At 36.1% G+C, this 15,424-nt stretch overlaps 1 protein-coding gene across 2 annotated transcripts in view; it reads right to left on the bottom strand.

The window, feature by feature from the left end:
- The window catches only part of Usp34 (ubiquitin specific peptidase 34), a 178,529-nt gene that overhangs the window by 86,301 nt on the left and 76,804 nt on the right, over positions 1-15,424 (bottom strand). For both annotated transcript variants that reach the window (XM_040733172.1, XM_040733173.1), the window contains exons 22-30: positions 12,040-12,194; positions 10,737-10,850; positions 9,052-9,151; positions 8,425-8,584; positions 5,613-5,739; positions 5,347-5,494; positions 2,255-2,355; positions 1,847-2,056; positions 830-955 (exon numbers count right to left, since the gene is read on the bottom strand). In XM_040733172.1, the coding sequence (XP_040589106.1) occupies positions 830-955; positions 1,847-2,056; positions 2,255-2,355; positions 5,347-5,494; positions 5,613-5,739; positions 8,425-8,584; positions 9,052-9,151; positions 10,737-10,850; positions 12,040-12,194 (1,241 nt within the window). The remainder of the gene's footprint in view (positions 1-829; positions 956-1,846; positions 2,057-2,254; positions 2,356-5,346; positions 5,495-5,612; positions 5,740-8,424; positions 8,585-9,051; positions 9,152-10,736; positions 10,851-12,039; positions 12,195-15,424) is intronic.

Raw genomic sequence — 15,424 nt, 5'->3', positions numbered from 1 at the left:
ATCCAGTATCCAGTAGAAGAAAACTGTCAAACATATATTAAACATCTGCCTTGTTTTCCCAATTACGTCATTTGATTTGTATAACAATTTTTAAAAGGTCTGGTGGATATCACTTCATCACTTTATATTTATCTAAACTTTACTACTTTTGTTGTCAAAAAGAAATATTCAAAACAATTTTTCAAAGCCTCATTAACAAAAAACAAATCCAGGGCTGGAGAGATGGCTCAGTGGTTAAGAGCACTGAGTGTTCTTGTAAAGGACTCCTATTCAATTCCTGGCACCCAAATGGCCATCCATCTCCAGTCTCAGAGGATCATTACCCTTCTCTGGTTTCTGCAAACCCCAGGAAAACACTTGGTGCACAGACATACATATAGGCAAAGCACTCATACAAACAGAAAATAAAATCTTTTATAAAAAGGTCAATCCCCATTTTTCTAAAGTCATGTAACATAAAAGAAAATGGTATGTAAACTGACACCTTTTTTCCTATTAAATTAGCAAAGAGGGGTTGGTGAGATGGCTGAGTTAGTAATGCACTTTCCACACAAGATTTAAGTTTGGATCGCAAGCACCCTTTGAAAAAGATGGATATAGCTATCACATGTCTGTACTACTACCTTGGGCGGACAGAGACAGGAAGATATATTTGACTCAAAGGTCAACTTAGCCCAATCAAGTTACAAGTTCAGTAACAAGACAGTCAGAGAGACCAAGAGAAAGTGAGCACATGGGGTGGCAGGGAAATCCAACAATGACCTCTGTCCTCCCCTTATATATGCAGACAAACATCGAGCAAGGGAGTAGAAAGAGTCTGTGAGCTCACCTGTTCATCTGAAATATTCTGGAATGCCATCAACATGTTTGGACACGTAGGAAGAAGCATCAGCAACTCCCACACACGTCTTGACAGATTTTCTGCATGAAGATGAAGCTCTTCACATTTTAAACTCTGAATAAATAAGAACAACCATTTTATCAAGCTAGATCAGAAGAAATAAAAATTTAAACTTCAGAGGCTGGACCATGAGTGACCATTGACAGAGACCACAGCAGAGCTGACAGCAGTAGTTTTCAGAAGCTGTCCTATGAAGATCCTCTGAGAAACAGCACCTGAGTCCCAGCCAGAATCCACTAACATCTCTCAGAATGAACACCGGAGCTTTGGGCCCAATTCAATCATAAAAATGATGAGACTGCTGTATCCAGGTCATTTCTCATCTCCATAACTGGTTCTTTCTCATCCTCTTAATTCAGATTTCAGATGGTCTCACAGAAACAATACCAAACCAAACAACATGCAAGTGGTTTGCTTCCACTTACGTTCCCCTTAAAATTAAATGCATAGCAGATTTCATCCATAAAACCTATTTTATCTGAAAATATTTACTTGTTAGCATACCTATAAGGCATGTCAGCTGTCCTCTACAGCTGATTCATTCAATGGAGCCTCAAATTGCCTATTTTGATCCACTTTGTAAACAAATACTTTTATTGTAATATGCCTAGGGCATATTAAGCACTTAAACAGTCAAATCAACAACAAATAGATCAAACAAACAAAAAACGAAACAAACAAAAAAAGTTACTTAGGTTGTGTGACAGTGGTGCACACCTTAAACCTAGCACGTGGGAGACAGGGGCAGCCAGATCTCTGTGAGTTCAAGGGCAGTTTGGTCTACAAAGTGACTTTTAAGAAGCTAGGAATACACAGAGAAACCCTGTCTCCAAAAACAAAAACAAAAGAAAAACAAACAAACAAAAAATAGGCTCCTAGGCTTTAATGTTAGGAGATTAGAAATATTTCTTAACAAAAAATATGGGAAAGAAATCTGATCATTACCTCACTGTCATCCACAGTCACTTTTCCTGATGGTGGTTTAAACGAGGCAAGCATTTCTAATAGATCAAAGAGAGTGGTTAAATGAGGTTCTTGTAACAGCAAAAGCATTGGAATGTTGTCCTTTTGAGGTGGTGGCAGGCAAGATGCAGGCAGCTGAACACCTTCTCCTTTTCTTTCTCTCCTTGGTGCACCCAAAGACACAAATACCATCTAAAAAACAAAAAGACAGACAGACAAAATAAGAAGTAGGAAAAAATATATTTAATAAAACTGAGGCACACTATAACCCCATTTAAAATTTCAAAGCACAGTAGTAAGAAGTAGAAGACTTCCTCACTCCAACTATTCAATTATTAACTTTATGAGCCAAGAGATAACTAAAACTCAAACCACAATTTATGTACATACCTGCATATCTTTAAAACCAAGCTCATGAAGGGCTTTTTCATCATAGTCTGTTGTTAATTCATGTCCAGACGAGATCATCCTAACAGGCCCCATGAGGCCACCTTAAAAACAACAGAAAAGGAAAATAAATCGTTAATGCAATTTGCTAACAATAATACAATGCAGCAATAAATCCACTGTTCACTAAACTTCAATGTAACTCCTGAGTTACAAATGTAAAAGACAAGAGCCTTTTTGAAACTTACTGCATTTCCCTCAGGACTAAAAACTGAAAACTCAGATTCCTTAACGCATTAGATGCACAAGAAACCAGCATGTGTTGTTCAACTGAACACTTACTCTTATTTTCCAACAACAAAGCAAAACAAAGCAAACGTTGTATCATTAAAACCCAAGTGCTTATATGGAGAAAAAAAAACTACCCAAGATCCATCAGTATATTCAATAAACTAGTCATTGAAATGTGTATGGGGTACACTCACATCTACACAAGTGTTCATGGGCCTGTCGAGGACACAGGTCTACTTTGGGTGTCATCTTCTCCCACTCTCCACATTATTTTTAGACAGGGTCTCACACTGAATGTGGAAGTCTCCTTTATGGTTACATCCTCTTCTAGGAGGAGGGATGTCTACCTTTTTCCCTAGGGCTGGGATTATTGTCAGGCTGCTAATATGTGACTTTTACATAGCAACAGCAATTCAAACTCAGGTGCTTACACTTGTGTGGTAGGCCTTTATCCAGTGAGCCATTTCTTCAGTCTCTATTTGTGATGCATTTTACCATAAGTAAAGCAAATAATTCTTGGACCAGAAATTCAGTATCAACATACTTACTCAAATACATGAAGTACATACAGTACATACAAGGATAGTCTCTGGGACACTACTTACAACAACCAAGTAACTGAATGTGAGTGTGGCACCACACACCTATAATTCCAGTTATATGAAAAAGGAAAGCAAGCAGACCTCAATTTGTAGACCAGTCTGAGTAACTTGGCAGGTAAAATCCTATGTCAAAAAGTATACTCAGTAACAGTGATCACACATAAAGTCTAGGTCTAGTCACCAGTTAGAGAAGAGAGAGGAAGGAAAAATGGCTGAAAACAACCTAAGGTTTTAGTACTGAAAATGAGATCAAATGATCAAGGTTCTGTCCTGCAACAAACTCTACATCTCAAAAAGAACACGGAAACTTTCAGAATATACTATTACCAAGGAAGCTAAGTTGTTAAGAGAGAGACTTGAATGCATCTATTATCTTCCCTTATCATCTACTGTTAACTCCAGATCTTCAAAACCTTTTTGTTTGTTTGTTTGCTTTAGTTTTTCAAAATAAGGTTTCTCTGTGTAGATCTGACTATCCTGGAACTTGCTGTGTAGACTAAGCTGACCTCGAACTTATGGAGATCACCTGCCTTTGTCTCTTTAGTGACTGAATTAAATGTGCATGAAAACCTTTTTTAAGACTGATATTTTAAAATTACTTACTAGTCTCTCTCTCTCTCTCTCTCTCTCTCTCTCTCTCTCTCTCTCTCTCTCTCTCTCTCTCTCTCTCTCTCTCTCTGTGTGTGTGTGTGTGTAAACAAACATTGCATGGCACATGTGTGTAGAAGTCAAAAGATAATTTTAGGGATCTAGTGCTACTCTCTTTCCACCATGTGACCCCATAATCAAAAACAAGTCATCAGGTTTGTTAATGAGCACCTTCACCCCTAAGCCATCTCACTGCCCCAAGGAGATACAGATGAATTCATCTTAAAACATATGGCAGTCAAATCTTTTGGACTTAGTGAAAGATACTAAAATATTACTTTAAAAGACGAGAGATTCATGAAACATCTAAGAATGAGCTTTTTGGTCTTTGTTTTAAATATACACCAATATCCTGTACAAACTAAGAATCCCTTGGCTAAATTTAAATAGTTTGGTATTCCTTACCTAAACATATGCAGAACATTTATATCCAAAAATGTTTTAGAATTCAGAATTTTCCAATATTTACAACACATGTATCCTTTACTAATAGATCATTCCTAATCCAAAACTTCTACATCAAAAGCTTTATTGGAAAAAACTAGGTAATTAGCAGTAAGTGGACATCTAAGGTCATCAACAATTACAAGGTTTTTATCATATCAAGCCCCAAATCATTTTTATGGTCATATCAAAAGAACCCAGAGAGAGATTATAGAGAAATCTTAGGATCCAAATGCACCAATGCCAGACTGTTGGCCTGTGTTTGACCCCTGCACCCCACATGGTACAACTGGTTCCTACATCTTGTCTCTGAACTGCGACATGCACACCGTAGAATTCACATACCACACACAATAAAAAATAAATAAAAATTTTATTTTAGAAAGCCTAAGAAGAATTCTCTGAAAAATAAATGATGTTTGCAAACAATAGCCCAATCACTGTTCTACTGATACCTAACACAAATGATACCAACAGCAGGGAAGTAGCCGTTAGGACGTTTAAAGGTTTAAAATTGCTGTGTTACTGAAATTGATTCCGTTGTGCACTTGTGTTTGGAGATGAGATTTGTTGGGAAGAGGTTAAGACACAAGGGCAAGGCCATTACAAATGCATTTATACCTGTGCAAAGGTATGGGCACAGGAGGTCTCTTTGTCTTTCCGACCTTCTCTTTCTGCAAGCAAGAGTGGAAAGCACTGTACTAAAAGCAACCCTTACCAGATTCTGGTACCTTAATCTTACTCTTTGCAGACAGTGAGAAACAAATTTCAGTTGCTTATAATCTGTCTGGGCAAGTGTGATGGCTCACATCTGTAAATCCAGCACTTGTGGAAACCCTGGCAGGAGGATTCCTGAGAGTCTGAGTCTAGCTTGGGGCTACACAGTGTGTGCTAGGTCAGCTTGGACACCAGAGTTAAGATCTCATTTGCAAAATTTAATCGAAAGAACCACAAAAAAAAAAAAAAAAAAAAAAAAAGGAAATAAAAAAACCCCACCAACAATGGAACATCCTTTCATTGAAGAAGTGACACAACAAGAGGGCATGGACCAAGTCAGTGTCAAACAATAAAGCCTGAAACTGCACTCAACACGCCAAGGGTTTAACTCACCAGCAAATTCTCCTTTTCTGCTGCTTTGACCGAACTCCTGAAGCTGAGCTTGCTGACTTATTTGTTCTCTCTGTAAGTTTTCATACCAATGAGTTACTTCAGCCCTAAGGTCTGCTACCTGGTCGCTGGGATACATTTCAATAGTCATCTGAAAGCAGGATGCAACCAATTACAGATCACAAATAAACTGCCGGGCCCCAAAACAACAGTCAAAGATTTGAAAGAAGAAATGGAACCACTCTTGGGAATTCATCCTTGGTAACTACCTTGTCAGGAAGTCCAGCAGGCTGACATACAACCCTTAGAGGCAAAGACTGTTTGTCACTCAGTGCTTTCAAATGACTACTAATGCCAGTGCCTTCAATTTGCCACTGTCTCAGATGATATGCAAACCTAAAACAACACAAAACACATACACAGAGGAGACCATTTAGAACACTTTAATATTACAGAAGATTTTAATATCTTATAAAATGGAAAAGTCCATAAAAGGTTATACCAACTATAGATTCAAAATAGTGAATCTATAGTTGGTATACTTCAAAGACAGTTAAGATTCTTAATTAAAACAGACTCCCAGAAAAATTATTGAAGGAGAAAAATCTATACAATTATTTATTTAAAGGGAATAGGAGGAGAAGCAGGAGGAATGTAAAACAGAATTCATCATTAATACAATAATGAAGTATTGAATTACCATTTTTACATTTAGAAGAAAAGGTTTAAAAAATACATTCAGAGAAAGACTCTTCAGATATAATACATTCAAATAATGTAAATCAGTTTAACAGAATGTAATTAGATTTTATTGACTAAAAGCCTAATTTTAGTGGCTAGAATGATGTTCTCTTGCGGAGGCACTGATGTTCAATTTTCAGCAACCACACAGTGGCTCAAACTGCCCACAACTCCAGTTCCAGTGGATCTGGTAACACTCTTATGGCATCCTTGGACCTTGGCACGCACCAGGTACACATATATATGTAGGCAAAACACTCATGCATATAAAAATGAAATAAATTCATAAAAAGACTCTTCCCCGACACCCACAGGCATCTACCATGACACATACTAAATTCTTGAAAATTCTCTAATTCATTTTCAGTTGTGGAAGACAAGACTCAGTTTCTTGATTTTAAAGAATGAATGAATGAATGAATGAATAAATAAATGAATGTCTAAGGTTAATCGGGAGTTCTGAAATAAAGGGACAGAAATTAACTTGTTTCCTACAAGTGAAACAACACCCAGGTCTATGAGTGAACAAAAGAGTAATTAAAGAATGTCTTCTATTGAATTTCAAGTTTTAGTTTTTCCATCCTGCTTCCACTGACATTTTGAGCTCAATAACTAAAATTGTTCTTGGAGACAACAGGCAGGCTACCTTATACACCATAAAATGTTCACCAGCATCTCTGGTTTCCATTCAATCAAAACCAATTCAACCTTGTGTCCTAACGGTATCACAACACATGTTTCCAGATATTACTGCTCCTAAGAAACAATATCACTTTTGAATGAAAATCACTGCTGAGATTAAACCTTTCTCTAAAAGGTAAATTCATTAAGATATTACTATTATTCACTATTGTACAAGGTATTTCAAATCTTTATCTACATGACAAGTAATTTAAATTTGTAACACTAAGCAAATTGAGCACTTGATGAACAGAGAGACAAGATGAGATCTGTTAGGCAACACATAACATAAGCTACTGCTTTGGATTTTTTTTATTCAATTTTATGTAATTAATGGCTTACTAGTAGACGTTCATACAACTTAACAGCAATATTAATTTTAGCATAAAATAAATCAAGATACATACGAAAGACACAGCCCACTTCTCCACAGTAGGAAAAAACTAGTATGTATGAGAAGAGAGTTTATGGACTCATGAAAGGTACTACTGAACCCTTGGAAATGAAAATAGAGTTCTGGTGAAACTATAATGCCCAGGACCTAAGGATTTGCACTAACATGCCAGTTTGCTGCTCTTCACAGCAAAAAATTCTTTTATAAGTAAATTAGTATATCATTTACAGCAAGCCTAATAGAAAACAGAGCAATTACATGACTTATGCCCCATACATAATATCTTAATGTAATGTTTGAGTTACACAAGTTTGTGTTAATCTTTTTAAATAATTTGAATAAGACCCCCACATTTGCTTAATGTTTATTTCTCTAAAGTAGTAAAGGTTCTGATGTTTCTATGCAAAAAAAATCTAGTTCTCTTATACAATTTTTCAAAACACAGGAATTACAGTAAATTTCTACAAACTATAAAATAATCTTGCACTACACGAATGTTTCAAATCATGTATACACATTATAAAAAATGTGGTGTAGGATTATCTTTCTCACTCAGTATTTCCTACCAGTTCGGTAAAATGTCAAAAATATGAAATGTACATGATTTTATAAATGTCAAAACTAAGATCTGAAGTTGAAAGAAATTAAGATTTTAAGAAATTTTCAACACAGTTCTTAGTACTTTCACATCAATACTCATGGTTAAATGACTTTTAACAAACAGAATTTTGTAATTAAAACTATCTACTCACCTTTCATTTCGGTTGGTATATTCATAAATGTTAATTTGCTTTATTTCTGTATTACACAGGGTATGTCTAAATTAATTATACAGATATTCATTAACACAGAAAGTTTTGGTCATGTTTCCATGGTAAATGGAAATTCAAAATTAAAATACTCTTTCCTAGTCCAGGAAGAAAAAAAAAAAAACAGCAAATGAAACAAATGATTCAACTTGATAAAATATGAAAGATTCTATGATGGTGCTGGGGAGAGTTGTATTGTAACTTGTCTCAGTGTTGGTATTCCTGCCTTTTAGTCATAACTAACATCTCTGTCGAAATGTAATTCTGTCAACTCCTTATTCATGCATAACTGCTGAGCCTCAATGGCAAATGACACATAAGTTTCTACAGCAACAATTTCCATTACAACCTATTTAGTTTGGGCAAATCATGCCCATGATAAGAACTTTAAGAATAACTTTAGACATGTTAACAAAAAAATACTGAAATTCATTCTGCAGTACAGTATAAAATTACCTTCTCCTAAATGCTTCTAGATGTGTCTTCAGCATAAGCAAGCCTCTTTCTATAACTGTGAGACTTGAGTGCGATTCCTGCTCGAGACTGCTGGATGCGATCATAAGACTTTCCATGCACTTCCTAATAAATTCTTGCTCCTTTTCCAAACCCGTTTTACCTGAAACTCAGACATACATTCATTATACTTTTACATTGCTTATTTACCTGCACTAAATAAAATGAACCAAACTGAAACTTAATCAAATTTCTTCACATAAAAAATTCTTAGGAGAACTAGGGGTTTCCTGTTAATCTAGCACTCAGGAAACTGAGGTTCAAGAATTGAGACTTCCAAGCCAACCAGGGATACATAGCAAGACTGAGTTTCAGAAAAAGAATTAGTAAGACGATGCAGCAATTAAGGACACTGGCTGATCTTACACTGGCTGATCTTCCAGAGGATCAGGCTCAATTCCCAGCACTCCCATGAACCATCTGTAACTGCAGCTCCAGGAAACCTGACACCCTCTTATGGTCTCTGTGGCACTGCACACACCTGACATATTCAGGCAAACATATGCACAAAAAATAAAGTGCTCCCCAAAATTGTAAAGAAACAAAAAGAGAAATCTTGAAATTACTTACCATTAATGTAGTAGGAGTTAATATATTGAATAGCTGCTCGACTGACATCACCTGATTGTGCTCTTAATGCAATGCCCCAAAATTGGTCCATACCACACAGCTAAGAATTAAAAACAAAACATTTTTAAATTGTGTGTGTTAAATGGCAGATTATTAGATTAAAATATCCAATGTGAAATTAAACATTAAACTTTAATATTTTATAAAGGAAATATATAGTATTTGGACATTATGAAATATAATCATCATTATCAATAAAAGCTTACAAACTTCCTCAGGAAATAAAGAACTTTGAAAGCCAATTTTTTTGTTTGTTTGTTTTTGTTTTTTTCGAGATAGGATTTCTCTGTGGCTTTGGAGGTTGTCCTGGAACTAGCTCTTGTAGACCAGGCTAGTCTCGAACTCACAGAGATCTGCCTGCCTCTGCCTCCCCAGTGCTGGGATTAAAGGTGAGAACTACCAACACCCAGTTTAAAGCCAACTGTTTTTCTCTATAAAGCAGGAAGATAATATAATGCTTAATAAATTATATACTATGGAAAACTTCAATTATATAAAACATGCTACAAAGGAATAAAATCAACAAACGATAATAATTTGCACATTACTGCGATGCTTTTCTCTGAAGTTACACTGATAAAGCTACCACTTTCAAGCAGTCTACTCATAATTCAATGGACAGAGTAACCAAATTCTTATTCAATTTAGTCGTGTTAACTTTGAGATATCAAAAGAAATGTTTCTGCTAAATGCTGCACAGAAACAGCTGAAGTCTACCTCGAAATTATTAAATAGAAACATAAAAATACCAGTGCTAAGATTAAAACATTGGAAACACTAACAAAACAAGCCCTACAGTCTGGAGAGATAACTCAATGGTTAAGGGATGTTCTTTCAGAGGTCCTGAGTTAAATTCCCAGCACCACATGGTGCAGGTAGCTCACAACCATCTTGTATGCAAGAAGAGCACAAGTATACATGAATAAATAATAACCCAGGATGGTCTAGAAATCTCTCTGTAGCCAAGAATGAATCTGAATATCACCAGCTCTAAAATTACTTTTTATAATACAGATGACAATTTTCTCCATCTGATATAAAACAAACTTAACTGCAAATAATACCTCAAAAATAAAAAGGTACTTCTTAGCTGACTAAAAGGAGAGCTTTAACTAACAGTTTATTTTAGAAGAATATAAAATACAAATAAACAAGTGTATTTAAAAGTCATTTCACACTCACTACGTCTTTCATAAAATATTTGATGTTTTCAGGATCTGCAAAGAGAATTTCAGAACAGACGCCTCTCCTTCTAAACAAACCAGCATAGTTTTCCTTGGCAAATAAAACAAAACCACAATACCAAAACTGCTTTAACATATAAAGCTTGTAATAACAGGCAGGGGTGGTGCACGCCGTTAATCCCAGCACTCAGGAGGCAGAGACACTCAGATCTCTGTGAGTTTGAGGCCAGCCTGGGTTACAGAACAAGTTCCAAGACAGCCCAGGCTACTCAGAGAAACCCTGTTGGAGGGAAGGTGGGGGAAGACACTTGAAATTAATTTTATAAACGTTCTTAAAATTTATAACAAAGTCAAAGTTAATAGAAAGCTAACTTGGTAATCTAATTTGAAGACAAGAAACATCTCACAAGCTGATCTGATAGAACATTAATAATGTCTTACCTCAGAGTGTGAGCCGCCATCATAGGCACTGGTAGCCAATCGAGCCAAGTTACATAGATGCTGAAACAGGTTTAAGCCAGTCATGCTGATTGTTTCAGGTTTTAGCTGGGGCATCTTAAAGAAAAAAATATTAACAGATTCTATTTTATTAGATTACTGATTTAACTAAAGACAATATAGGAGGAAAATTATCAGAAAAGATCTGGCAATAATTTGATCATTTAAATAACTTAATAAAAGTCTATTCATATAAAGCCTAAAGAGGCATGTGCTTCAATTATCTGCACCTGACTGATGTGCACTTCAATTATAAACACACACACACACACACAAACCAGGGAAAGTAAATAAAGACATTTTGTCATCTACTAGATACTATAACCATATACACTTATATGAAATGGAGTAAATGTAGTTTGTATTGAAGGACAAAATCTAAGACAAATAAAATTCTATTCGTACTTTGCCCTAAAGCTCATTCATTATATTGTTAACACAAGACATTATGAATTTCCAGTGCACTTTGATAATTAAAAAAAAAAGGCATTAAGAAAATGGGAGAAAAAACAAAAACAAAAAAACGGGGAAAAAACAAAACACCATTTTTCAGACACAGTCTCATGCAGCCCAGGCTGACGTCCACCTTGCTATGCTGAATGCCTGACCCTCTGTCCCCAACGCTCACATACTGAGATGATAGGCATGTACCGCCACAACCAACACACACCTGCTGTAACAATCATTGGTGTGAATGTTTTAGTTTATATAAAATTGACTACCTGCAACATCTGGTTATGACGGATAGAAACAAGGACGTTACTATCACTACTTTACTTCTTATAAGACCTTCCCAAGTAGCTAACTTAGCTTATACTTAGCCAAAAGACAGACTGAAATTATGGAATTTAACTCAAGAAGACTCATGGACACAGGTCTTCTATTTGTCGTTATGGGCACACACTTCAAACTGACAATCACTTTTAAAAATAAATACCCAAATACCAACATTTACAATTAGTGCCAACCTTATTCTATTTGCTCAGAATTATCGAATAAATAATAGATTAATTATGTTTAGAAACAAACTAAATTTACATTTAATTAAAATAAAAGATAACATGACAGGTAAATCTGAACTGAAAAACTTATATTAGCATCACCAAAAACTGATGCATTTGTTAAATGTAAAAGCTATACAGAAGAGAGGAATAAAAGACAAAGAATGTTACAGAAGTCACACTTCTGTAATACACTAAACACACATAGGAAAATAGACAAATAAGATTCTAAGGTGCATAATTACCTTCTCCAGGAAAAGATGCTTATAGGTCTCCATTCCCATCGCATGCTGATCTTTACTCCGCACTTGGTTTAAAAACCAATGAAGTGCGTCATCATAGCATTCAGAGTCTTCCACTAAACAGTGCCATAAAATGTCAACTTGCTCTAAACTTAGTCCTAAACAAAAATAATAAATTTTGTACTTCATTAATTTCCGAGGGAAGGTGTGAAATAGGACACTGCTACATAGCTCACCCTGGCCTACAACTTGTTCTCCACCTGCCTGCACGGAGGGAGGGGGGAGGGTGGGAGGGAGGGAGAGAGGGAAGGAACGAGGGAGGGCTGACTAAAACAAACAGGATAATGGATAAATACAGATGATAAATCTTAAAAACTTAAGAGGTAACAAACTACAGGAAATGTTTAGTATGTTATTCAACAGCTTATTAAAAAGAACAAGATAATACAGTTAAACAATTCCACAAAATAAAATATTGTTAATTTTGGAAAATTGCATAACTAGAATTGCTGAAGTCCGCTGAACAGCTACCCTGAGGACCATCAAACAAACAGTAACTCACTGTGTGGTATCAAAGTCTAAATCTCTCTATATTGTTTTTTCATAGTACCCTTTTATCTTTATTTCTTCACATACCTCAGTCCCCATTCATTTAACTGAAGCTGGCTTTGGAGTTGGATTGGCTCTCCTACTCTAAACTCAAGCATATTATTTAAATACAACTCAGAATTTCTGTATTATATCAAAGAGCCATTGATATAAGACAGAAGAAAATAAAATTAGGGACTGTTATCTGTGGATTTCCTTCAGGTTTGCCATCTTCCCTATTGTCACCTCTTCCAGTATGCATACATATGAAAGTTAAAATATTTCTTTGTTAACATTAATGTTTGAGTTTTCCAGAGAACAAGGGATTTCCTGACAGCAATCTTCAACTGCTTCAGAAAGAGAATGAGGATCCACTTCCTTGACTTCACCTGCTTCGACTGGAGGCATCTGAACTGCCCCACATCATTGACTCCACCTGACAAGCACTATCCTGAAACTGGCTTGAAACTACATCACTCTACACAACTCCGGACCAAGAAACCGAAATAGCACATCTTCTACAATCTGGCCAGAGCTTCAGATGAGAGCTTCAATCAACACTAGAACCCCAGTCAGGAACTTCAATCAAGCATCTCCTCCCATACAGAGACTGTCTGATCTACTGAGATTTTGTTATACTAACATTTTTCTTCTCACAGGTCCCCATGAGATTATCATCATCCCATCTCAGCAGGAACTAGTTTTGAGAATTCCACGCCCCCTCTCCCTACTATTGATATTATAAGATAGTTTACACCTGTTAGTGTTAGTTTTCAATTATTTTAGAGTTGGGATTGGAAGGAGGTGTTCAGATTTGGGTGTTTCTTTCAGATAAGTTTAGGTTTAGATAGAATAAATGTTTGATACATTTTGTTCATGGACACAAGTTAGTTGTCCGTTTTTAGACTAAAAGGGGAATTGTAGGAGGAAGTCTGTATGCCGCCATTAAACATGTGACTTACTAGAGGCGCATACAAATGAGGTAATAAAAGGGCGGTTTACCACACCGCTAACCACACCCACTTTAGGCATGACTAAAGACATATAAGGCCAGAAGTAAAGACGTATACGTACGTAGGCGGTGAACTACGTCACTAGCCAGGCCCACTTTTGGGCATGGCTAAGGGGCGTTACGGGGGAAGGCATAAAAGACAGCACACAGGAAGTCTCGGTCTCTTTTCCCGGAGTTCGGCTTCCGGTTCGGCAATGGGAAAACTACTTGGCTAATCTGGGTTACTTAATAATCTTGTTAGTTTTTTATAATTTTTTCAATTTTGTTCTTTTTAATGCACCCAGCATAATTAAACATAACTACACTATATTTACAATACTATTATCATCTGGGTAGAGTGGTTGGTTTTGGGGTTTTTTTTTTCGGCTGGTGGTTTTATCTACACAGTAACTAAAGGTTTTGTAGAGAAGCTACACTAAATAAAATAAACATAAACTCGGCAGTTATCAGAAATTATTTATACGGATCATAATTATTTTATTTCCTATCTTGTTTTGTTTTTAGTGATACAGGTATAAAATGAACCAATAAAACAAAACAAATATGCTATAGAAAAGATGTTTTACTTTTGGAATCTGTTGGTATCCCAATGTTAGGTGAACTTCCTATTAGCCTAAATGTGAATGAATTACACACAAGAGAAATACACTATCAGCATGATGAGAACAAGAGCATTGGCCAACAGAATCACGATTGCTCTTCTATGTGAGAATAGTTATCATGTAGATTTGGCCCCATTCTTAAACATACCAAAGTGATCTGTACCTTAAAAAAGAGAAAAACAATCAATGACGTAGTTTAAATTACTTGAAATATAATTGAAACTTGCAAATACTACCTATGAACCGAAGTAATTTTGGGAAAAATTAGCCCAAAGAATAAAATTTATGGCTATTTTTAACTAAAATTACAGGATTCCAAAAAATCATGATGAAAGAGTTAGTTACCCTAAAGTAGTATTTTCTCCTATTCCCAATGTTTTACTTTAAGATGACGCTTAGCTCTGGAGAAACTAACACTTGAAAGCAGTGAAGCCAGAAAGAGAATTTATCATGACCATGCTTATACTTTAATAATGCCTACAAGAAACTGTTAATAGTAAATGCTTACTCAACAATCTTAGCACAAATATTTAAAAATTATTATGAAAAGTCATGGGGATGTTGTTTACTTTGAAATGCCCATCAAAAATGTTTTACTGGAATGTCTAAAGCCAATATCTAGGTAGGTTAAGGTACTTGCCACCTGACAAGTCCATTATCTACAGCCCATATGGTGGAGAGCGCTAGGGCCCACATGCAGCAAGAACGCAGCTGACCATCATGGATCATTTTCCAATGGAGGGGGGGCACACAAAGGACGGTGGGAGTATTTGCTTTATAAATAGTCACTGTCCTTACTGTAAATTCCCTGTGAAGTCTTGGCACAACCTTTTCTATGGTGGGATTCATCCCCCAAACTCCAGCAGTGTTTTAATTATGCATTGGCATATGTGGATGACTCCCCCAGCAATGTGTGATTCTGGCAAGAAAGTAATCACAATCATTACGCTCTCTCAGCCAGGTCTACCGCCTGCAGTTATCTTCCTTGGCAGACAGTTGGTCAGTGTTAGTGTCCAGGCAAAGAGACTTCTATTGAGACATTCACATATGCCCAAGGACAGAAATGTCTAAAGTTGCTGAGCCATACCTCTCAGAGAGATAGAGAACAAGAATGTCCTGGATTCTCTCTGTCAGCAGATAGGAAAGTGCTGTCCCAAGCTAACATCACATTAACCTTAAAACAAGC

The sequence above is a fragment of the Mesocricetus auratus genome, unplaced genomic scaffold, assembly GCF_017639785.1.
Source record: "Mesocricetus auratus isolate SY011 unplaced genomic scaffold, BCM_Maur_2.0 Super-Scaffold_100029, whole genome shotgun sequence".
Lineage (NCBI taxonomy): Eukaryota > Metazoa > Chordata > Mammalia > Rodentia > Cricetidae > Mesocricetus > Mesocricetus auratus.
Note: the sequence above shows the minus strand (reverse complement) of the source record. Positions and strands in the feature narration are given on the sequence as shown.